Genomic DNA, 27,072 nt, shown 5'->3' with positions numbered 1-27,072 from the left:
TTTTTTCAGTTGTAGAAAAACCTGTTTATTAAAAAAAATCGTACAAAATGTTTTCTATTATTATAAAAAATCAAAATATATTTGTATTAAAGCAAAAATATTGACTGAAAGAACAAAAAATCATGAGATACCCCAGAACGAAGAGTTAAACAATTAATTTTTCAAGTTTGATTTTAGTTAATTCAAATTACTTATAATTTGTTATAACTCTGTTATTTTACTAAATACTAAAATCATTTTTATGATCGGTTAAGCAAATATTCAAAGATATTTACGTACCGTAGAACGGGGTGACTTTGTTAATTTTTTTTATATTTTCTTACGTAACTTTTGAATGAGTGATCCCAAAAATGTGGAAAAATGTCCATTGAGATGCATCTTATGTTTATGTAATTTATACTGTTAGTATATATATCTTTAAATTGAGGATTTTCTCAAAAAAAAATAAGTAATGGTATATCAAAATCACCCATTGATGTGGGGTCACTTTGATACCCTATTTTAAAATAGCTTGGACGATGCATAAAAGCTGTAATGGTGTCAATGTCAACCCATTTTTAAATCGATCAAGAAAATTTTTAGATATTTCAATTTTAATTTTTGGGGTGACTTTGACAGCTGCTATAGGCACAATAATTAGTATATAATAAATAATTTTACAGGTAGCTAATACTTTATTCAGGTAAAAAACATTTTAGCAAATTAGTAAAACAGTATAAAATAGTAAAAAAAGCCAAAAGAATGTATTTTGAACGGAAACAAAATCAAAGTTATTTTTCTTTAACATCAACTCTGCCAGGAAATGTACATGTAGTTGCTGTTTCATTTGTTTCAACCGATGGGGTCTTCAGAATTGCTAAGATATCATCGAAAGGAGCGTTAAAAACGTCGGTCTCCACAACTTTAAAATGTTTATGGGTCTCATCCAGTGATTTAAGTCCAATGAGTTCGTATTCGTCAAAAGGTAATTTCTCTTGTATCCTTCCGGCATATACGTAATTTTTACATTTTTGTTTACCTGACATAATTTTTACAAGCACGTAAGTTCCAACATTCAATTCAGCAAGGGAGGGTTTTGTATTCATCTCATCTTCATATGATTGGTCCTCCACAGAATCTTCATTTTCAATTTCATTTTCGCTTTCACTATTATAGCTGTTTAACTCGCTATCGGAGGAGCTGTCATCTGCCGTTATATGTCGACTTACACTTTTACCAGGTTGGATATGAAGTTTCTATTTACTTTGCCGTTTAGTAACTTCTATCTTGGACTTCTTATTCATCAGATAGTCTGTGAGGCTGTCGTTAATCAGAGGTTCTACATAATCAACATCATGGTTGATTGGTGTAATCTTACTCAAGACTTTATTTGGATCGAAAGGGACCATGCCACAAGCCTCGAACCCATTCTTCAAAACTCTCTTAATTGCACTTTTTTCACAATCTCCACATTTGTACTCAGTTTTTGCAATTGTCTGATCCATTAATTCCAAGCATTTTTTTAATAACGACGGAAATTGATCTTTAGGTACACCAGTAATTTTTGGGTGTCGCAATTTAAATTCCGTCAAAACTTTTCGCCAAGAGACTTTCATGGGTTTAAAAAAAGACACATCCAAAGGCTGGCATATGTGTGTTGAATTACTGGGAAGGCACGCAAATTCAATATTGTGCAATTCACACAATTCTAAAACATGATCTGAAAAGTGAGACGCCAAGTTGTCGCCGATCATAACTTTTTTACCTTCCAGCCGTCTTGCGTGGGGTAATAATATGGTCTCAAACCAGTCTGTAAAACAAGTTACCTCCATCCACCCTTTTTTGTTCGGTTATGTCTAGCTCCTCTTGCGCAACATCCACTACTACAACAAGGAGAGCCCTGTGGACCTCCTAATGTCCATGCATCCCACATATGTTCGCTGCGATATATTATATAAGGAGGGAGTAGTGTACCATCAGCAGCACCGCACATCATTATTGATGTGGCGGCTTTACTATGATTAGTGATTTGTTCTGGATATTTGGTCCCTCTTCTATAAAGCAATCTTCTTTTCCCCGGATCATCACTAACGTTGGTTTCATCGTAATTGAAAACGTGTGATGGAGGGCAATTTGAGAGAGTTGTTCTTAAATTATTGAAATATGATTCTATCGTTTCTTTTGTGACACCTGCCCGAGCTCTAGTAATGTTAGACGCAAGTCGTTCAGAGATTTGCTGACTATGTCTCTCTAAAAAAAGTTTTACCCAGTCGTTACCAGGACTTACCCCGTTTTTAAATTTAGAGATAATTCTTCCAGTTCTTTCTAAATAACTCTTAGTGAAAAGTTGTACATCTAGCGTCGATAATGGAAATCCCCAATCTGCACATTTGACAATGCAGGACACGATTGATTTTTCCTCCAGCTCCGTCAACGCAGTTTGGCCCCCTGGCTTCTTCACATGCTTCCCTTTGTATTTATTATATAAAGTACCATACGGAATTTTAAATCTTTCTGAAGCGGCTTTAACAGACAAGTTTCCGTTTACTATTTGAAGCAGAGCATGTTCAAGAGTTTCGTCAGAGAAGTTCTTGTAGCTTCTTGATCCCAACTTTCGTTTATAAACTCGCGGCATTTTTTCTTTTCATGCAGATAATGACGAAATCCTGAAAATAATTAACGGTTTGAAGTTTCATTAAGCAAACTATAAAAAGAAATAAAGTATCAAAGTCACCCCGAAAAATGTATCAAAGTGACCCCGGATAAGAAATCATTCAATTTCATGGAGTAGTTACGGAAATAAGTTAGGTTACATATTTTAAAATAGTGACAACTAGACCTACATTAAGGCAACATACACAAAATTACCTGCAATTCTATTGTAAGAGCTGTATGTTTAAATTTAGTAACACAATATAAAATCTTCAAATTCAAACAAAAACTTCAATGGTGAATTTACAACCGTATACTTTTGATATTGGCCACAAACACCTGCTATAGTGAATCAACATGTGCACTGAAATCAAGTTCAGACAACCACCATAACGGACGAAACATTTGGGTTGTATACTCTCTTGAAACAAAATATTCATGTTTTATCAAAGTCACCTTATAGAATCAAAGTCACCCCATTCTACGGTATACTGTTACCAAATCGATAAAGATAAACGCCTTCTACATTTGTTTTAAGACCGCCAAATAATTGTCGCGTACATAAATTTTTCTGACATTCAAACCGCAGTTATACACGGTTCATTCTTAAAAGAAATGCCATTGATAACGTTCATAATGTCACGTATTTTGCGCATACTTCAACTTAACCCTTAACTACTTACATATATGAAAGCTTACTAGCATCTCATAGACACATACAGTCTGGCCAACTAAATATAAATTTTGACAATTTAATACAAACTTCTTAAATATTTCTGATATTGGAGCAGTTGGATCAGCTTGTTGACGCTGTTTTCGGTTTTGGGATTATCAAAACGAAGACATGCTATCAGGACCACAAATCTATCTTTACTCAAAACACACCGAAAAATATCTCTTCCGGTACCGTCCGTAGCAAAAATGGTACGAATACACTCATGATTTGAGTTAAAAACGTCAGTATAAATTAGCATACCCAAAAATGCTTTTATTTCAATCAAATCCGTGTCACGAATTTCACTTCTATCAGTTTCTTTTGTATTTTCCCGATAACTACAGATTTTAGCGTTGGTCCAGTTAATAATTTTCTCAATCATCTCCGTAGAAAACAGTAAATTCCATTATTTCCAAGCACACTAGCAGAATTCTTTAGACCAGGAAGTTATATAACTATATTATGTTTCAAAGTTCTCCCTCGTGTAGGTACAACTTCTTGTGCCGCCCATTTAAAACGATTTTTTCCGAAAATATTACCTCGATTAAATGAGTCATCTTCCTCAATATTTTCGTCTTCGTCACTCTCTTCCGATATTTCCGATGCTGTATCGTGCTCACTTTCGATAGCACTATCATATTCTGCATTCTCTATTTCACTTCTACTACTATCACTAAGTAACCAACGTCTAATAATAGTGTTGTGAATTTATTAATTGTTAAGTCTTTAATTTATAATGTCTTGTTCTTATCTTAATTCATTAAAAAGCACAATGACTGATATTTATTTATTTTCACTAAACATACATAATTTATTAAAAAGCGAACGTAACATTTTATCGCGAGCGCGTCGTCCGAAATTAACTGTTCCTTCCAAATCAAATGTCCTTTATATATGCCATTGCCTTTACGCTAGAATCATCGAACAGCCTTCTCGATTTGCGGCGAAATTATAACGGTAAGGCAAACGGGTATTTTTTACATCGGCTCGACCGTTTCTGGAAGGTCCATTCAGGTAAATTTCTGCCGGCTAATAGAATACTCTCGTAAAATCTAAAAACAGAACACATTAGTCATAATATTTACGGTTATTTTAGGCCAGGATAATTATCGTAACATTGCCCCCCTCTTAAAAGATGGTTCCTCCTGGAACCTTGTCGGGACTGAAACCGGAACTGTATGCTGGTATCGGCAACTGGACCCTCTTTTACAACTTCCAGTTGTATAAAAATGACAAGGGACGGTTTTCTCTCCGCACCAGTAACTATGCGGATTGCAACAGACTAACGCCTGGACTTCGGTGTCTTTAAAGATCTCCTCCACCATATTTCGGATAACCCTCCAATCTAATTGGCGGCACTCCAACTTTGGCATGGCTAACTTTTGCACGTCGGACTCTAGTACGTGCTCTCTCAATTGAAGTAAGGCTTCCCACACATCTCGGTAGGTAGGTTGGTCACGGGCAGTGTCTTTTGTTACCAGGTAGAAAAGGTAACGTGATGCATCTTGGAGTTTCAAGGTTTTACCGGGAGCTGGCACCTGGCATTGAAGTTCTGTAACTCGACCAAACTTCCTTCGAAAGACGGATGCCAACCCTGGTGCGTCTTTGATACTGGCCGGGATGGTAAGGGCCAGCGAGTAGTCATCGGGGAGCGTGAGTAGATCTTGCTTTTCTTCAGTGGTAACACCATGTCTTGCTTTACCGGTACCTCCATAGGCACCCATGAATTCCTCAAACGTGAGGTCAGACACGTCTTGGACTTGGTTTACTTCCACTTCTTCATCTACGTCGTGGTCACCTTCGAAAGACGCCAGCCGGTTATGGTGTACTATCATCGGCTTTCCCCTCGGAATCTTGCTTATTCGGTAGATGACATCGTTGATCTTCTCCATGATGAGGTATGGACCTTCCCAAAACTGCTGCAATTTGGGAGAACAACCTTTTCGCTTCTTGGGATTATACAGCCATACTTTGTCGTTCTTCTTAAAGCAACCCTTTTCGGCTTGTGTATCGTACCGTTTCTTCATTCGGTCGCTAGCGATCTGAAGGTGGGAACGGACCAACTCATGTACATCGTCCATTCTTCTTCGTAATTCGATCACATAATCTTCACCTGCTACATCTTCTCCAGGTCGACACCCAAATTCTAGATCACAAGGTAGTCGCATTTCGCGTCCGAATAGGACTCTGGCTGGTGTCTGGCCCGTTGATTCGTTAACAGCAGATCTGTAGGCCATTGTGAAGAACGGAAGGTATTGGTCCCAGTCTCGCTGATGATCGGACACCATCTTTGTCAAATACTTGCCAACTGTCCTATTCATTCGTTCTACCATACCATCCGATTGCGGATGATACGCGGTAGTTCTTGTTTTCTTCATGCCTAGTCTATCACATATTCCTTGGAATAGATCACTTTCAAAGTTCCTGCCTTGGTCACTATGGATCTCCAAAGGCACTCCAAATCGGCTGATATATTCTTGGATCAACTTATCTGCAACGGTGGCGGCCTTCTGGTCTGGAAGTGCATAAATCTCGACCCACTTAGTGAAGTAATCCATTACTACCAACATGTACTTGCCCCCATTTTCACTTTCTGGAAATGGCCCTGCAATGTCCAAAGCTATTCTTTCAAACGGGCTTCCAACATTATATTGTCTCATAGGAGCTCTCCTTTTCCGGTGAGGCCCGTTACTCGTAGCACAAATAGTACATTTCTTACACCAGTCTTTTACGTCGTCGGAACTGTTCATCCAATAAAACCGTTCCCGAATTCGCTGAAGGGTTTTCCTTACACCAAAATGCCCTCCCGATGGACTGTCGTGTAACTGACGAAGTACTTCGGCTATTCTGCTCTTTGGGATCATCAACTGTCTTCTTTTCTCTGAACCGTCATCATTTTCCAGGACTCGTTTGAGCAAGCCATCTTCGATGATAAATGAGTCCCACTGGGCCCAATACGTCTTAACTACTGAGCATAGGTTTGATATTTCCTGCCAAGGTGGTCGACGGTTTTCCTCTTTCCATTTTCGGATTTTCTGTATAACTGGATCTCTCTCTTGTTCTTCCCTTATCTTAGTAGGCGTCCAGTCGTCGTTGACAATCGTCGTTCTTAGCACTGCTGCTTCCTTGGATTCCGTTTTGTTGCAGTGAGGACACTCTGCTGGGCATGGCCTTCTGGAAAGAGAATCAGCGTTTCTGTGGCTAACTCCGGCTCGGTGCTCAATCTTAAAATCGTATTCTTGGAGTCGTTCGATCCACCTGGCTATCTGACCCTCTGGATTCTTAAACTGCATCAACCACTTAAGGGCGGCATGGTCGGTTCGGATTAGAAACTTTCTGCCATAGAGGTATTGGTAGAAGTGCTCTACTGATTTAACTACTGCTAGAAGTTCTCTTCTCGTGACGCAATAATTCCGCTCAGGTTTTGAAAGGACTTTACTAAAATATCCGAGGACTCGTTCCTGTCCTCCTTGAATCTGAGACAGCACTCCTCCAATTCCCACGTTACTTGCATCCGTATCTAAGATGAACTCTCCTTCTGGCAGTGGATACCCCAAAATTGGTGCTGTTATTAAATGCTTTTTCAACGTTTCAAAGGCATTTTGGCAGTCTATATCCCAGCGGTATTCTCTTGCTTCCTCTGTAAGTCGCGTTAATGGCTTAGCGATATCTGCAAACTTCTTAATAAACCTCCGGTAGTAAGTACATAGTCCAAGAAAACTTCTCACTTGATGTTTGTCAGTTGGTTTTGGCCATTCCTTAATGGAATCGATTTTTCCCTTATCCACGGCCACTCCTTCTTTACTGACTATATGACCCAGATAATTGACTTTACCTTGAAATAGCTGGCACTTCTTGGGGTTTAGCATCAATTGGGCAGCTTTAAGTCGATTAAAAACGTTTTCTAAATTCCTCAAATGATCTTCGAATGTCTCCCCCAAGACGATTATGTCATCTAAATAAACCAGGCATGTTTTCCAAGATAACCCTCTCAACACATTTTCCATAAGCCTCTCAAATGTCGCAGGAGCATTACAAAGTCCAAATGGCATAACGTTGAATTGCCACAATCCAGATCCTGTGGTGAAGGCTGTCTTTTCTTTATCGACTGGGTCCATTTCTACCTGCCAGTATCCAGACTTCAAATCTAAAGTAGAAAACAATTTACTTCCAGCCAATGTGTCCAATGTGTCATCGATCCGAGGCAGAGGATAACTATCTTTCTTGGTAACGTTGTTCAGCAAACGGTAATCCACACAGAACCTCGTCGTTCCGTCTTTCTTCTTAACCAGGACCACCGGAGAGACCCATGGACTCGTAGAAGGTTCTATCACCCCGTCTTTCTTCATTTCCTGAACAATCGTTTCAGCTTCCTCTCTCTTCGCCTGTGGTAATCGTCGAGCTGTTTGACGAATTGGCTTAGCATTACCAGTATCAATTTTATGCTTAACAACGGTAGTTCTTCCCGTCTTTCCTCCTTTCGGTACGAAAATATCACGATACTGCCGAAGAAATTCCCTTAATTTCCTTTTCTCCATCTGATTTAGAGACTGTCCTGCAACTGCAACCATTTGGTCGAATTTGTCGTTGGAATTATCAGATGTTGTCGCCTGACGAATTATGGATGTCACAGGTACACAAGTTCCTACTTTTGTCTCTTTCTTTATGGTCACTGGGTAGTCGTTGACATTGATAAGTCTCACAGGAATTTCTTTAGCCGAAGTCACCAATTCCTTTCCAATTATGATTCCACGGCCAACCTCATCGTCGTGGTTCCAAGGCTCCATCATAACAGGTCTCCCTTCGTCCACAATTCCCTGTAGCCGCGCTACTATGATCGTTTCGCTTCTCGCAGGCACGACTGTATCTTCTTTAATGGCTGCTTGCACAGTGTTGTCATTATGTGGATGGAGAAATACCTCCTCGTTGCCAACTTTGATTACCTTATTCTTAAAATCCAATTGGAATCCATGCATATTCATTACGTCCATTCCTAATATAACATCCTCTTCGATGTCAGCAACTATAACAGTATGGACAAACTTTTCTGCTCCAATTCCCAATTGTACCTGGATTTCTCCATGAATGTTGGCATTTTCACCTGTAGCGGTCCGAAGTCGCAACCTCGTTGGTAACAGTTTCTTTCGGCTGTTTATAACTGTTGGACGTATAATGGTTCTGGTCGCTCCAGTATCCACCAACAACGTATGTCTTTTACCATTTATTTCTCCATCTACATATACACTATCCTCACGACATTTCAAAGAAGCTATTAGTATAAGAGGGTCTTTGGAAAAGTTCCGGGTCGAAGCTGCTCCCCTAAAGCCAACTCGTTCTGGTTTTCCTGATGGTGAGTTTCTTGATTTTATGGTCTTCGTTTTCTTGCATGTAATAATTTTCATCATATTAACGAGCTGGTCAAGTTTATCTTCATCTCCTTCCTCTTTTACAGTCCTAACTTTACTGTATCCTCCAGAGGCCTGCGTAGCTGACTCGTATTCGAGGGCGGCGGATAAGACATCAACCAGCGTCTTGTGACGAGCTAATCGCAGTGTTCTCTGCATTTCATGATCACGAAGACCATCAATAAACGTTTGAACGGCCAATTTTTCCATCATGTCTTCGGGAGCTGTTGGATAAGCATATCGTACTAATCTGGCAATATCTACCTCATATTCTTGAAGAGCCTCATCTTTCTTCTGTCTACGATTTTTAAGCTGTGACTGATATACATGCTCCAAATGTTCGTGGCCATATCGCATATTTAACCTCTTCTTCAGTTGTTCGAAATCATCGGTCTCCTCTACGGCTATGGTCTGAAGCACATCTAAGGCATCTCCTCGAAGGGCGATAGTCAGGTTTATAGCCTTTTCTTTTTCAGACCATCCATTCGCTCTTGCAGCTGATTCGAACTGTTTCATGTAGTTGTTCCATGACGATTTTCCGTCGAAAGTTGGGACTTTGACATGCACAGAACTTCCACTTCCTTCAAATTTCGGCCGTGTTTCCAACTTACATTTCGTCTCGTCTTCTTTTATCTCTACTCTAATTGGATTGTTTCCTCTCTCTGCTGTCCCTGTTTCCTCCATCTTCCTTTCCATCTCTTTCCATATCTTTTCTTCGAAGGCCAACATATCGGCAGCAACTTGGTTTTTTAACGAAGACACTCTATCGTCAAGAGCAGACATCTCAGAAGTGACTTTAGAGATGTTAGCAGAAACTTTGCTTTCCAGAGAAGAAATCTCGTTAGAAACTTTGCTTTCTAAAGAAGCGATGTCGCCGGAAACTTTCGAAATATCGCCAGAAACTTTGTTCTCTAATGATGCGATATCACCGGAAACTTTGTTCTCTAATGATGCGATGTCACCGGAAACTTTGGAAATCGACGAGAGGACAGCATCTTCAAATATATAAGTCTCTGGATCTAGTCCTTCTTCTAGCAAAGCGTTCTTTAGTCGTTGGACTAACTCAGCCTTTTTTCCGGTAGAAGCTAATTCTCTGTCTTCAAGATGTCTTCTTAAATTAGTCACTGTCAGCTCATAAATCGTAGCCATTTTCACAATTTATTTTATATCACACTTGTATTATTATTATAAGTCTAATTTATGTTCGATCTCACTCTGACACCATTTGTTGTGAATTTATTAATTGTTAAGTCTTTAATTTATAATGTCTTGTTCTTATCTTAATTCATTAAAAAGCACAATGACTGATATTTATTTATTTTCACTAAACATACATAATTTATTAAAAAGCGAACGTAACATTTTATCGCGAGCGCGTCGTCCGAAATTAACTGTTCCTTCCAAATCAAATGTCCTTTATATATGCCATTGCCTTTACGCTAGAATCATCGAACAGCCTTCTCGATTTGCGGCGAAATTATAACGGTAAGGCAAACGGGTATTTTTTACATCGGCTCGACCGTTTCTGGAAGGTCCATTCAGGTAAATTTCTGCCGGCTAATAGAATACTCTCGTAAAATCTAAAAACAGAACACATTAGTCATAATATTTACGGTTATTTTAGGCCAGGATAATTATCGTAACAATAGTTACTCTTATACTGATGTATTGTCTGACAGATTACTCCTAACTTTTATTGTCGAATAATTTCGGTTCAGTTCGAGATCTATTTTTAATACTTGGTAAATACGTTTGTTTTAATGCTGTTTGAGAGTATACTGACGGAAAACTAAATATTTTATTAATTACGGTAGATATTACAGTCTTAAAACAGCCGTAGTCTGGTAGACTACGCGTCGGCACGTAAGGGTTAATTTAGGTTAAATTTTGTTTAATCGGTATGCAAACGTATATTTCAGTGTAGACAAACAGAGGAATTTATTTGTGGTTAGAGTTTATGAAATTAGTCTATGAAATTTTTTTTCTATATTCAGATCACAAACGAAGTTATATCCAATCGATTTTCCTACTCCTTTATTTTTTCCATTTCTTGTCAAACATAAAAGATGCTATTTTTGTCGTATCGTTATGTGGCTATCGATTTATTTATCTTAAAGAGCCATTTTTCATATGAGTATTTCTAAATAGAGGCGAGGCTTTGATAGGAGAGTTAATTTTCTTTAATACTGCTGGTTGTGGAGAGTGTGCATTAAATATATTGGTCGAACGAAATTATTGTTATAAACTGTATTTTTATATGTACTTTGTTCATATTTAGACAAGCAATTAACGGAAATTGTTAATTGACGCTGTTATCTTAACAGACAAATTTATTTATATTTAATTTTGTAATATCGTATACATTCAGAGTTTACACGAATATTTGCCATCACCGCAAATTCTACCATATTATCAAAGCTAACGAGCTCTTTCAAACCAATCTAGAAATTTCCTAAGAACAGGTGGAAAATTTCTATACATACCACAGTATCAAGGTCTGAGAATTAAAAAAACGGAATCCGCAACACCATCGGAGATTGAAAAGTCCTCTCCCCCAGTGTGACCCGAAACAGTCAGAAATCTCCTCTTAACCAGCTCTTAAAAACCTCCAGACAATTCATCACCTATTCATAACTGAAATCAACAGGGAACTCAACCACGATGATATCGAGGCTAGCCTCACAGAGTCCAAATTACCATTCACGAAAATCGCTCGAATAATAGCCAGATCAAGCACTATTCCCACAAATTTCTAAAGATATAATTCTGGACCTGAGTCTTTTGTAAAACGATACGAAACGAATTTTTTCGTGTACCTCATTTGCTGTAAGGTTTGTTTTATTATAATATGAATGAAAGGCAAAGATTTAATCGATCCCAATTCGCACATGTATCATTTGCAAGATGATGAAAAGCAAGATTAAATATTTTTCTGTACTGAAATTCTTTGAGCGAAGCAACTTTCCTTTCTTTGCAGTTTTCAGTATAAAGTCTATACATACTTGAAATATTCAAACCGGGGCTGAGATAATGCCTAGAAGATTTTTCACGGGAATAGTGGTTGGTATATACTGGAAAACTTCTTATGTGATCGAGAACAATATCTTTTAACTGTTCAACAATTTTGGGTTGGTTTTTATGCATTCCTCTTTCATCTGGTGAACATACCCTACCATGGGCCTTTTTTTTTCTCTACAATCACTCTTATCTTTTTAATAGAAATGCCATAGGTACTTAAGTATATGCTTTGACAAACTTCTGTTCAATTTCCGATAGAATCTTTTAAAAAATGTTTCCTAGAAAAAGATCTCCTGCTTTCCATTTTCTCTGGTGCTAGCCTTAGCCTATCTTTGAGTTTTTCTTCCACACTTTCCGCTAATACTTGATCTTGAGCGTGTCTACTTAATTGGTAAAGTCGCGAAAATATATTCTGTCTTTGAGCATTATCAATCTTATCATAACACTTTCGCCTAAAGTAGCATGCTGACTGTACTACTTTAGCTCTAGCTTTAGCCAATCTTGAATACGTTTCACTCGTTTCCTTGATTTATTTTTTTCCACTGTAACTTAAAATATGCTCATCCTCTTCGCTATCGTTTTCATCTGGACTATAATTAAGATCTTGATCATCAGAAACGTCCTCGCTACTTTCTGATTCCTAAAAAAATTAAGACAACAATGTAAGTGGAAAAAAAGTTTTTTAAGCTTTTAAGAATGTTAAAGACACAAATTAGTATGTTGTAAGCACTTACGTTTAAAGTAAGTTCATGCTTTTTTGCTTTTTCATTTTGTTGATTGTTTTCTTTTTTTTAAGCCCTTCTGTCTATTCGGATTGCCGAATAACGTATGGTCCTAAAGTTTTGGGAAAAATTTCACGTGGTCTGATTGAGAAGCAAAATGCATTTAACTAAGAAGGCCATGGAATTGAAATGTTATCAGTTATTGACATTTAATAAACAAAGCAGAATATTTTGGTTTGTGCTCTGCAAAATGTCATATAAAATTGATATTCGTCGAGATGTTTATAATATGGTTGGGCGAATGTCGAAACGAGATATTGTTAATATTTATCGAGATCAAAACATAAGCAAATCGACAATTTATTGCACAATCAGAGAATGTGAAGAAGGGATACCATGTGTTAACTTGCGTAAAAGTGGCCGACCGCGGATTTTGAACCATATAAGAGAGGCAAGACTGATTGAAGCAGCTAAGAACAAAATTGGGGTCTCACAGCGAAAACTGGTCAGAAGATTTCATGTTGGAAAGACTACAGTATACAGGACCCTATCGAGTAACAATATTATCTACCGGAAAAGAAGGAAAGCTCCAAAATACACAGAGGATCAATTAGAGAGAATTCCGAGATGTTGCCGCGCGTTAAGGCGAGTGCATTTCGTCAACACGTTGATCGTGATGGACGATGAAAAATATTTTACTTTGTCCAACTCTGAGATGAAGGGTAACTATGGGTTTTACACGAACGATTACGAAAATGTACCTGATGAAATAAAATTCAAAAGGAAGAAAAAATTTGAGGACAAAATTTTGGTATGGTGTGCAATTTCTGAGGCTGGCTTTATCTCACAGCCCTACATTGGTGTTGTTCGAGGCGAAGCCTTAAACGTAAATATTTATATTCAAAGATGTCTCTCTAAATTGCTTCAGTTTGTGAACACACATCATGCAAATGATCAAATAGTCTTTTGGCCATATCTTGCTTCATGTCATTACGCGAGGATCATAAGGGACTGGTACGAAACTAACAACATTACCTTTGTACCGAAAGCAGACAATCCCCCCAACCTACCTCAGGCTCTTCCAATTGAAGAGTTCTGGGCAATATTAAGTCGGAAAGTCTATAATAACGGATGGGAAGCACAAAATCAGGAACAGTTAAGACGCTGCGTATATACAAAAATTAGAGAAATTGACGCCGAGGTCGTCCAAAGGATGATGCAACGTGTCAGGGGAATTATTAGGCAAATCGAAAATAATGGTCCCTTGTCTGTCATTTGAATTTTGATTTATAATAAGTATAGTTAAGTTAAATTGTTGAATAATTTAATAAAAATATAAGATTATTGTGGTCAGAGTTATATGCTTTTGAAATTTTTCCCAAAACTTTAGGACCATACGTTATACGCCTCTCCTAACTCCCGCCATTCATCTGTTGTTTGTATGACGTTTCCACATTGGTCCTGCAGTTCTTTTAATATCGTCGGTCCAGCGCATTTACGCATTGTCTTCCTCGTGGTCTTTTGGCTTCATATGGCCGCCAATTCCCGATTTCTTTATTCCATCGGCCATCCTTAAGACGTTCGTTATGTCCAGCCCATTTCCATTTCAGTTTAGCTGCTTGTTCGACAGCATCTTTTACTTTTGTTCTATTACGAATGTCTTCATTGGTTTTATGGTCTTTGAGTGAGATACCCAGCATCTTTCGTTCCATAGCTCTCTGAGTTTTTCTCAACTTTTCCAGGTTTAAGCTCCATATGTAAGTACAGGTAGGATACAGGAATTAAACACTTTGGTTCGCAGTCTTTGAGATATGTTTTTATTTTTAAGTACATATGAGAGCTTTCCGAATTCTGCCCATCCCATTTTTACACGTCTGCTTATTCCGGTAGTCTGATTTTCTTTGCTTACTTAGTTTATCTCTGTCCCTTGGATGTTTATCATAGGTTTGTCATTTTGTTTGACATTAGTTTAGTTTTGCTGAAATTCATTTTCAGTCCTCTTTTTAGGGATTCTGTGTGTAGCTCCTCAAACATCGTATTCAGTGCATTCCACGTGTCGGATATTAGTACTACATCATCTGCGTATCTAAGATGGTTCAAGTATCTTCCGTTAATAGGGATTCCCTTATTTTCCCAGTCTGTTGACTTAAAGATATCTTCTAGGGCAGCTATAAATAATTTTGGAGATATTGTGTCTCCTTGTCTTACCTCGGTCGATTGCTTTCATACGTTTCATTAAGTTGTTCTTCAAGCAAACTCATTGAAATTAACGGCGGAATATTCTAAAAGAAATGAAACATTTTAAAACTATAACCACCTAAGCGTTATACATAGGTACAAAATATACAATAGCAAGGTAATAAAACTTATTACTTTATTATTAAACCAGTAACTATTAAAGATTGCAACAATTTAGGTAATTTAAGAATTATCTACCATATTTTCAAAAACTACATTGGTATCTAGGCTACCTATTGGACCTTCTATAGAGTTTCTTGACTGATCCATCGCCGAGTCCATCGCAATATTGTCAGATGCCTGAAATTGCTTGTCAACATCTTGTGGGATCATTTCTACAAAAACAGCAGCATTACTACAATCAGGCTGGGTAAAAGAAGTTGATATGGATTCTTCAGTAGAATGACCTAAACCCATTTTTTATATAAATCAAATAACGCAATTTGCATATCTATTTTATTTTAGTACTTACCATTTTCGTTTCTATTTCTATCACCAACTTGTCCAGAATCTTTAATTAAAGACAAGAGCCTTTTGGTTCGACTTGAATACATTTTTTTTGCTTTCTTGAATACATTTTTTGCTTTACTTGCAGTAAACTTATTTAAAATAAAACACAAAAGGGCTTCACCGGTCATTACAACAACAATTTTTTTAAGGTTATGTTTTTGTAAAGGCCAATTTCCAATAACTTAAGAATAAAAAGGCGAAAGTCCAATGCTCACTGCATATTGGCCCGTCAGTTAAGTAGAGTGAGCAGTTCTATGTGCACGTTGGCCGTTTTAATTTAAACTGATTTGGAGATAAGCTCGAAATTAAAATTAAGAAATCGGCAACCATTCATACAAGAAGATTGGCCTTTTTGTATTGAAAGTTTTGAATATTATAGTTTTTGTAATACTGGTCAGGAATTATCGATGGAGAGGGACTACATTGCGAGGTCACAAAATCAAAATAATACTATTCCTATTCAAAAGTACTGTTCGAGATGCTGCAAAAACTTAACATAGGAGCCCACTAAAGATCACCCAGCCTACTCACCAAAATGCTCTGTCCGAAAAGTCCCCCAACCATATCCCGGAAAACCCAGCCCGTTAATAATACGAAACAGTCCCCTCCTTACAACTTCACTTCGAACATGGAACGATGTCACATAATATTGTAACGAGATAGCTTACAATGTGTTTAGCCAAGCTCTTACCAATGTCAGCCAACAATAATACGGTCTATCAGACTTTTACTCAAATCCCCGTTAAATCCATCCATAAGAAATTTGAAGACAATTCGGTGCGGTGACACTGGGACTCTAAGCCTCCTCAAAGCATCTTGTCCTTTCTTACCCCATTTATTGTCCCAACCTTCATCGACAACAATCTCCCTGTCCTGATGAGTCTACGACCTCGAAAACACTACTTACGCGAATCTAAATCGGCAATACAAAGGATAGGAGATTGGTTTTCCAATCTCATTGCACATTGATATCTGTCCTAGGTGATACAGCCACAACAACACCCCAAGTGTTTACTAAAGAAAAGCCAAAAAATATGATCTAAAGAATCTGCTTTAAAAATACCTGCATGCAGTTACATAAGTCACACTCATGCTACATCGGGCAGACAGGGGGATCACTGAGAGGGCGTCTTACGACACACCGCAGTGATATCAACTTATCTAAGCATACTTGTGCTCTTGCCCAGCATGCTATTAACACTAAACACAAAGTGGACTTTAATGAAGTTAAGATTCTTGGCAATGAACGCAATATCGTTAAAAGACAGTTTTGGAAATGTGTTCAATACTTAAACACACACAACAATAATTTAATAAAATTTTATAATAAAATAGATTCATAGAATCTATATTATTCTCAGTTCCAAATGTATGAACCTTGGACTGATGGAGGTTGAATCAATCTTCACCTGTTGCTGGCTATTCTGCCACAACATTAACTTTTAAAAAATGCCTTGCTGTTATGTCCTTTTTTGATCTCAAGGTTACTGTCTTTTCTCGTTCGGCGTGGTACCTAAATTTCTGGTCGTATTTCACCGACAGCGACTGAGAAGCTTAAGAGTGGTGGTAACTTCATTATATATTTTTTTAAATATCTATAATTCAATTTTAATAATGTTACCTAAAGTTAAAATCAAATTTAAATAATTATATACTGTTGGAAGTGCATCATATGATCTTTTTGGTTCTCTATAAATTAATGTTTTTTACTTAAGTTTTTTCACATATTTTTTATATACATGTACCATTACCACATGTCTTTTGCTGTGCTAAGTTGAGTGAATTTGTAAACTGTATTCAGTTCAATTAATTGTCTATACAACATAATATTTAATGTCCATTATCATAAGCTTCTTTACACATTTTATATCTTTGACTGCTACATATCTTTTTAAGGTAACCCACTTATAATAACTTTTCCATGGATGTTTGGTTTTTCATATTGTTCTTTTTAGATGAACTGATCATGCTTCTTGACTAGGAAACGAAACGTCTTCAATAAATAGATGAAGTAGCCACCTTCTTTGTCTTTTATTTCTCCACTTTGACCGAAAAACCCACCACTCTTCGAGTATTCCTTAGTTTATATATTGGATTGACGAATATATATATATATATATATATATATATATATATATATATATATATATATATATATATATATATATATATATATATATATATATGTATTATACGTTTATATGGATCGTCTAAAAATTTGTCTGAAAACCCATACAATTAAAAAGTTATCAAGTTTTTTTTAGAAATTTTAACAATTTTATAAAATTATTCCGTATATTGCACATACATAATTAGAAAGTTTAAATAAATTATGCTTTTTTAAGGTCATCCAAATCTTGCTTGCTACCGTTAATTAATAATTATGTATTCGATTAATTTTTTACGGTAATACGGTAATAAAGAAAATGTAATACATATAACGTATAATTAAATATTATTATTTTATCATTAAAACAATTATTAAATTAATAGGCTTTTTAAAGTACGTTTGATACTATAATGGTTCATTTGTAATTTTATTAATACTGATACAGGTAATTTTGATTTTTACAATTTACATTGATATAATAATATTATTTAAGATTAAGATCCTAACATTTTATGTTTTCAGGTATTCATCCTAAAGATTTACAAAGGATAAAAACCGATGATGACTGGCTACGGAGATTTTATTTACATCAAGAGAAAAATCCAGAAAAAACCCGCGATATGATGTGGTCGTCAATAACGTGGAGGAAAGAACAAAAAGTCAATGGTAAATGTTTTTAATTTTCAATTATCTTTTATCCTCTTAATGCGTTGTATACAGATTCGGCTAGTTTTTAATGCCTATATGGAACACAATTCATTTTACGAAAGAAAAAAGATAGAGCAGAAAGACGTTTGATATTTAATTTCATTGCAAGGCTCCTACCATCCGTTTATACGTATTTTGACCTTATTAAGTCTCCTCAGAGCGACTTATGGAGAAGCTTAGGATTGAAAATAAATATCTTCCGTCTAAAATAATAATTATAAAAATAATAATATATAGACGTTACAAAACGAAAATCTCTTTGTGATGAACTCATTCTTCGGAAAGAAACCCCAACGTAAGTGGACATGGAAGAGTCCGAACCAAAGAACAAAAAATGAGATTGATTTCATAATATCAAATCGGAAAGATATTGTTCAGGATGTAACAGTATTGAATAAATTTTCAACAGGGAGCGACCATAGACTAGTTAGAGCAAAAACCACTTTTAACACTGAAGTTGAAAGAACAAAAATGATCCTCAAAAAGAAAAGTGGAAGGTGGCTGTTCCCAGAAGAAATAACACTTTACGAAGAAAATATTAAGACTAGTTTGGATACACACGACTTAGAGAATATCAGCATCAATGAAATGAACAATAATATTACCCAAATATTGAAAGAAGCTGAAAAGAAATACTGTCCTCGTCCTGAAAATAATAACAAAAAATTAAGCCACAACACAAAACATCTTCTAGAGGAAAGAAGAAAACTTAGGGAAAATCAGGATCATAACCAAAATGAACTAAGAATTTTGAATAAGAAAATTAAAAAGGAAGTTAGAAAAGATCTGAGACGATACAATACGATGGAAATAACTAGAGTAATAGAAGAAAACAAAAGCTTGAAAGTACTCAGACAGAGCATGTCCATTGGAAGAAAAAACGTCCACAAATTAAGAAATGAGCAGGGGCAAGTCATTGAGGATAGAATTCAAATTATGAATACGATAGAGAGTTTTTATAGACAACTATACAAAGAACAGCAATGTAACCGGAGTGGATCATTACCAAAGATAATCAATCAGGGATCTGAAATTTTACCGGACGTAACACCCAATGAAGTTCGAAGGTCAGTGCAAGAAATGAAAAACAATAAGTCCCCCGGAGGCGATGAAATAGTGGCAGATGCCTTGAAGGTGGCTGGAAAAAGATTATGGCAGGTCCTTGCCAAACTGTTCACTAGATGTTTGCAGGAAGCAATAACACCAACCCAGTGGTATAACGCAGAAATTATCATACTTCATAAAAAAGGGGATGCTACCGACCTCAGGAATTACAGGCCCATAAGTCTACTTTCACATATTTATAAACTATTTACAAAAATAATTACGAAACGACTAGAAAATAAATTGGAATTTTATCAGCCCATACAACAGGCGGGTTTTAGAAAAGGCTATGGAACAAACGATCACCTACTGGTAATAAAAAATCTTATAGAAAAATGCACTGAATATAATAAACCACTAGCTTTAATATTTGTCGACTATGAAAAGGCATTCGACACCGTAAATCAACAAAAAATGTTGGAAGCCTTGACAGAATGCCGAATTGACTATCGGTATATAAATATAATTAAACATATATACCAAAACGTAACAGCCAGTGTTAGAGTGGGTGATCGTCAAACCCAGAAATTCCCGATACAACATGGAGTACGCCAGGGGGACACCATATCGCCGAAACTGTTCTATACTCTTTTGGAATATATATGTAAAAGGGCAAAACTGACCGACAAGGGCATAAACATAAACGGAGAAAAGCTTAGCCATCTAAGGTTTGCAGATTATATTGTACTAATAGCTGATGGGATAGATGAGGCCAAAGAACTTTTAAATCAGCTCTACCTTTCCTCGCTAGAAGGGGGATTGAAAATAAATATATCTAAAACCCAGATGATGACACATCTTGTAGTCAGCGAAGATATATGCGTAGGAACAAGATCCATAGACCAGGTAATGGCCTATAAATACCTAGGTCATGAGATTCGCATAGGAAAAGATAACCAAACCGTTGAGCTTCTACGTCGTATAAGACTGACTTGGGCAGCCTTCGGCAAGCTGAACCATATTTTCAAATCGTCTGATATACCAATATGCCTTAAAAGAAAAACGTTTAATCAGTGTGTTTTGCCAGTGTTAACTTACGGTGCCGAAAAGTTGACCATGACAAGGAGAACAGTTCAAAAGATCCGTGTGTGTCAAAGGGCGATGGAGCGTGCTATGTTGGGCGTTTCACTACGAGACAAGATCCCAAATCGCCAGCTACGACAAAGAACAGGAGTGGCTGATGCAGTAGAGAGAGTAGCAACACTAAAATGGAACTGGGCAGGTCACGTGGCTCGAATGACAGACAATAGATGGACAAAGCGGATACTGGAATGGAGACCAAGAGATGATGCCTACCGAAGTAGAGGTCGTCCACCAACACGTTGGACTGACGATCTAAAACGTTGTCATAGGAATTGGATGCAAGAGGCACAAGATCGAAATAGATGGAAAATTATGAGGGAGATCTATGTCCAGCAGTGGATAAGCGAAGATTGAATGATGAGACGTTACAAAGCCATAATAACAATCATAGTAGAAATCTTAAGATTTCTTACTTGGCGAAACTAAAATTCAGATATTTGCCTACTGTGCTTTCTACAATATACAAAGCAGACATATTGATGAATTAGCCGACAAGGGAATCTACATTTTGCACTTCACGACCTGTCGATCACTAACAAAGATGAAATAATATGTTTTGTTTGAGAGACGGGGAAAACAAATAAATATTCTCCAACTCTCCCTGCTGCGCATCATTTAGTGACGTGCTATTCTCGAGCGAAGGGAACTTAGTCGGTATCGTCTCTTGATTTTATTATCTTAACTGTTGCGGTTAATATAGAAATATAAAATGTTAAAAAATCTTAATAGACCAAGGAAGTAACGTTTTCCTAAGACACTCTTTGATACAAGTATGTAACAACTGCTTTTGATAAATTTGGTGATAACAATATGTAATTAACAAAATATGCAAAAGTAACCGTATACCGCCATCTCTTTTATTGAGACAATTTGGCCTTTTTTCAATTTCTATGGCTTCTCGGATAATTCTTGGTTTATAGAAACGAATCGGGGCTATGGTTTTGGAGTTTTCAAAATCAATTTTGTGACCTGTATGAAGATGATGTAGACCTAGAGCTGAAATTGAGTGGGGATTGCGAACAGAAACGGAATGTTCATAAATCCTATTTTGGATTCTACGATTTATTTGGCCTATATAGCATCGGGGGCAGTCTGCGCAAGGAATTTCATAAACTCCGTATTGTTCATTGGGAATGTTGTCTTTGATTGATCGGACAAGAGATGAAAGTTTTTGTTGGGAGGTAAATATTGTCTTTATTTCTGTTGATTTTATAATTTTGTCGATTTTGTCAGTGATACCTTTGGTGTAAGGAAGGAAAGCTTTCGTATGATGAGGGTCTGAGTCTTTGGGTTGAGATTGAGTGGGAGTTTGATGTCTGTGGATGCTCCTATTGATATGATTTTCGCGGTAACCGTTTTGGATAAGGTCTTGTTTTAAACCAGAGAGCTCAGCGGGTCTACTTGCACCATCGCGAAGGCGTATTGATCTGTAGACAAGCGTAGTAATGACTGAATTAATTTGTGAAGGGGGATGATGAGAATTGACATGCGAGTAACGATTGGTGTGGGTGGGTTTTCGATAAACAGAGTGATGAAAACCTTGGGATTGGTTTTTCTTTATGATAACGTCGAGAAACGGTAGGGATGAATCAGTTTCCACCTCCATGGTGAACTGGATACTAGGATGTATACCATTCAGATGGGTTTGAAAAGACACCAAAGCATCCTTGCCATGGGGCCAAATGACGAATGTATCGTCAACATATCGTAGCCAACATGTAGGTTTGAGCATTGATATAGATAGTTCTCGGGTCTCGAAGTTTTCCATAAAGATATTGGCAATTACTGGAGATAGTGGGGATTAGTGCCCATTGGGGCACCATTTTTTTGTCTGTAGAATTGATTTTGGAAGATGAAATAAGTGTTGGATATACAATGTTATGAGAGATACGTGGTCTTGCTGGATACTGTATTTAGTTTTCAGAATATTTAGAGTTTCGTCTATAGGAATGTTTGTAAAGAGTGAAACGATATCGAATGTCTGACTAGAAGGATGAAGCATTTTGGCCAAGTACTTGGCCAATGGGTGTGTCGGGCAGTTGTATGCACTGACAATGGGACGTAGATGAATATTGGGTTTGTGAATTTTGGGTAGGCCATATATTCGAGGTGTTCTGGAAGACTTTTCACGAGGAATTAGAGATTGTTTTATGTCAACTGGAAGAGAGATTTGATTGATAATGGCTTTTGTTGTTTTCTCTAGATAGGTTGTTGGATTATTAGGAATTGGTCTGTAGTCTGGAGTATTAATGATATTTGAGAGTTTGTTAATATAAGAAGTGTTAAGTGTGATTTGCCTGAAGTTCTTTCAGGGCTCTTTTCTCGGATTGGCTGATGTTCGGAGTAGAAGGCTTTGCGTTTTTAAGAACTCTAGCGATGTCTTGTCTAGTTATTTCAGCATCTTAGGAAGGTAAACTGGAGATGGTTTGTTCAGTTTAACAGATGATTGTCTCAATTGGAATGTGACTTGGGGTAACAGAGTAATTGAAACCTTTTGCTAAAGCTTGAGTGGCAATGGTCGAAACAGGAGTATCAGAAAAGTTATGAGCCACTGTAGTGGGTTTCAACGTTGTTGTTTTTGGAATTTGTTCCTCAATTAGATGCGCTAATTTGCGCTTCTGAGTTTCTGTCAAATTCGAAAGTGCTGTAGTGTAGTTGTGTTGTGTAGGGCTGTATGTGTGTTAATACGGTCGAAACTGTCCCATAAGATAGGATGTACATTGAAAGAATGAATAGATGACTAGATATTAAAAATACTGATATTTGTGACATCTAGTTTTCGTCTAGTGGAATGAATCGCTATACGAAAAAGCGCAAAACTGGTCTTTCTAAGAATTTGGGAGATAGAGGAAGAAGAGGTATGGTATGTGAGTTTTAGAAATTTGGAATTGACTTTATGGTCTCGACAGGCTTTAAGGCTCAGGAGACTGAGACCTCGGAAGTCCTGAAGAAGACATCAAAGAGGATGTCGAAAGCTTGGCGCAATGATAACCGACGATAATTGTACTAACCGCGGAAACCTTTCGAACATATATATATATATATATATATATATATATATATATATATATATATATATATATATATATATATATATATATATATATAGTTAATTGTATAATTATATAATTATTTAACAATATCCCATTTTTTTAGAAATTAGTGAAGATAGTATTAGTAAGGAACTACTTTGTTCTGGAGCATTTGGCATACATGGGACCGACGTAGATGGTTGCAAATTATTAGTTTTCAAATGCAATAAGCACACAAAAGGTGCTATAGATGTAAATATTGTAAAACAATGTATTATCTATTGGTTTGAAAGATTAGAGAGGTAAGTACAATATCGTAATCGACATTTTTTTTAATCAATCATTTACTGTGATTGTTATTAGATATCGTTCACTTATCTACTAGAGTACAATGTCTGTTATGTGGAATTTGGACGAAATTATGTTGATATAATTCATATTCACATTATAAGTACACCATTGTAGTACGTTAAGTGTTATTTTTGTAATATAACTTTTGTTTATCCATAAAATTTTTTTATAAAAACGTTTGTTATATGCAGTTCTTATAAAAGTGAACAAAATAACATTGGAATAAATCCTCATTGCTGCTCTAATTAATAATTGTATAATATAAAAATAACTACACTGTGTTCGCTTTCAAGCTACGCTTCATCAAAACATAAGCACTCCTCAGCCACGTGACGATAATCTGAAGATCCGGTGTACAGGGTTGCAACAAGCCAAAGCGTTCATATTTTAATTAAAGCCTAAATTGTCTAAATCTTATATTTAGTAGCATATTATTCTCTAGCGATAATTACAATTAACGGTGTTTTAAAAACAAATAGTAATAGTAATTTGCACTAAACAAATTATTATGAGATATAAATATAATTTTATATACTTCAATAAAAAAAGTTAAACTTAAAGAACGGTTTTTTAATACTTTCATTTTATTGAAATATTAATTTTAAAATCGAGTTTACTTATTCTTCTCTATGCAATTTTATTATAAGTGAAGACCACATATCGAAAGTATGACAGGACATCAATATCAAAAGTTTCAGACAAAGTTTTCTCAAGGGTTTAAATTCGGATCATATCGTAAAACAGAAATATGTCCAAGACGAAATTACTCGTGCCCATTTAGTATCTACGTTGTGACTGCTACTTACCGTCGCGATTCGAATGTAATAGTCAACTGAACCCACATGAGTTCACTTTTGAATAATTAATTTTATTAATTAAAACAAAAATGTTAATACATGTAACATAGTTATAATTTATACTTCTTTTCCAAAAAACTATCAGTACTGCAGTGTTTTTTATAACAAATTACTGTTGGAACTTTATGATATTATCTGACTCCCACATTTTTGGTTCTACCTGTAATACAACATATTAAACGCATTTTTGCCATTTTTGTTGAGTTATGTTTGACACAGCCTCATTAAAAATAATTTTTTAACATCTGGGACCTATAAGTCGTGTTTTTAGATGCTACAAAATTTTTTATACCCCATATTAGTTCTGTTAAAATGACACTTGATACCACTTAATTTCTAACCAATGTCAAACTGCTGATTACAATGAAGATACGACACATCCACCGATCACTCATCCAACTCTGTTTACTTTGAGCTCGTCTTGCATCTGAACAGACTGTAGTTAGTAGCACTAATAGTAATGCAGACGCTAAGCCACTATAAATGATGCACTATAAATGAAAAAATAGAAAATGATGTTAAAATTAAAATAATAACAGAAATGGTAAGATCAGCAATGGCTTTTCCAAAATACCTGTGCCAGAGGCAAATTCCTTTGAGCTTAAGTCTCCGCATAGTACATCCCATAGTAGCATAGAAGGCTGAAACAGTGTTTCTTAAATTAAAATCGACGAATCGTTTAGAAACATTAGAAATGTGTGCATTGCGTTAACTACTGCTTATATCATGGTTTGATCTTGAGACAAACGAAGAAATGCTAAGAAGAGCTAGAACCGAACGTAAACTGTTACAAACTATAAAACAACGAAAAATTTCCTATTTGGGACATAAAGGGCGGACGAAAAGTTGCTTTACCGAAAACAATTTAAAACAAAATGCAAGTTCAAAAATATAATTTATTTCTACAAATGTTCAACTGTTTACCTTCTTATTCAATACATACATTACAGCGTTTGATGACTGAATTAGATATTGCTCTGCACAAACCTGCTTGGGTGTGCAATGAAAGGACCTGGGCTTCGAAAGAAAAATCGCATGGTGTTAGGTTACATGACTTTGGAGGCCAGTCAATTGTTCCACGCCGCCCGATCCATTCCTAAAATGTATTGTTTAAAAAATCTGTTACTTGTAAACCATAGGGGTGATGCTCCATCTTGGTGCTAGATGAAAGGAATGTTTTCATAAGTTGGATTATTTTACAATTCTGGAATCACCACCTCTCTTAACATATCAAGGTATTATTCAACTGTTACTGGCCCCATAAAAAAAATAAGGTCCTACAATCCCTCCACTCCAAATTCCTGCCCAAAGTGTAACACCTGGAAGATTGAACTCTTCTTATAAACCCGCGTGGGGATTACTGTCACTCCAATAAACAGAGTTATGTCGATTAACCTTGCCATTTAACTTTAATGTGGCTTCATCTGTCTACAACATCCGATCGACAAAATTCTTTTTAACTTCAGACCGAATTACGAACAATTCTGAAAATTCCACTCTCCTGTCAAAATCATCTTCATGTAAAGCATGCAATAGTCGTGGACGGTAGCATTTCAATTTCAACTCCCTCTTATATCTTGAAGATTTGACCGAGACAGGTCCAGTTCTAAAGTCCGTCATCTGGTAGATACGGTGGAGTTTTCAACACTTTCTACAACTAATTGTAGATTTGCTTCTGAACGTGAAGTGCGTGGACGACCACATCGAGGTAAATCAGCAACAGTGTCAGTGCTCTCAAATTTCTTGTTTAAATTAAATAAGGCCTGTCGTGTTGACGGCACAGTTTTGGGAAATTTCTCCTCAAATAATGTTCTAAGAATAGCGCTGTTTTTTATGTCTCCCCCACATCTGCATCGCGAATACACGTTCACTTGTCGCCAATTTGCGGTTCATTTGTAGTAATCAATCCTTGCACTTTGCACAATGAATACTAAATGAATAATGGCGGTGTAGCCTATACTGAGCCGTTGCATTCACTCGGTACCACTGTTGCCATGTTTCGAAGTAAGTGTGTGGTTTCAGCAACCTTTTTTTATCAAGTAATAAATATATTCTAATATTTTGGAAATGGCAACATTTTCAGTAATGCGACTTTTTGGCCACTCTGTATATGAGATAGTAAGATTGATTTTAATGGGTAGGATAGAAGAAAGAAGATGTCCAGGGAGAAAGTAATAATCGTGGCTACGACGTATAAAATTTTCGTGCGGAATTCGAAATGCAGGTGAAATTTTCACACTTGCTAAACTCTAATTTCACTATTTGGGAGAGTGAGTCATCGTTTGAAGTCGTAGAAGTGGGGAAAGTCGTATGAGAATCCAGTGGCGTACACTCACTTTTATTTTAACGTTAATTATATTATATTGTTTATATATTATTGTTCAAAATAGGCCACAATATATTTATCTGCAGGTTTTTACTGAAGTTTCCATCTCTATATCCAAAGACCGTTTTCAAAGATATAAATTATAGTTATATTTATTTTATTTGTTTATTATTTTATATTTATATATTCTTATATTATTTTCTTTTTTTTTCTTAACTTTAAAAACGGTCTCTGTACTAGAGATCGAAACGTCAGTAAAATA

General features: G+C 36.3%; 1 protein-coding gene across 1 annotated transcript in view; it reads left to right on the top strand.

The window, feature by feature from the left end:
• LOC140448003 (motile sperm domain-containing protein 2-like) overlaps positions 1-27,072 on the top strand; it is a 105,836-nt gene that overhangs the window by 33,665 nt on the left and 45,099 nt on the right. Inside the window, exons 2-3 of the mRNA XM_072541039.1 lie at positions 17,872-18,015; positions 23,401-23,578. Of these exons, the coding sequence (XP_072397140.1) occupies positions 17,872-18,015; positions 23,401-23,578 (322 nt within the window). The remainder of the gene's footprint in view (positions 1-17,871; positions 18,016-23,400; positions 23,579-27,072) is intronic.

This window comes from Diabrotica undecimpunctata, chromosome 8 (assembly GCF_040954645.1).
Source record: "Diabrotica undecimpunctata isolate CICGRU chromosome 8, icDiaUnde3, whole genome shotgun sequence".
Lineage (NCBI taxonomy): Eukaryota > Metazoa > Arthropoda > Insecta > Coleoptera > Chrysomelidae > Diabrotica > Diabrotica undecimpunctata.
The sequence above is the reverse complement of the archived record's forward strand: the minus strand, read 5'-3'. Positions and strand labels throughout refer to the sequence as shown.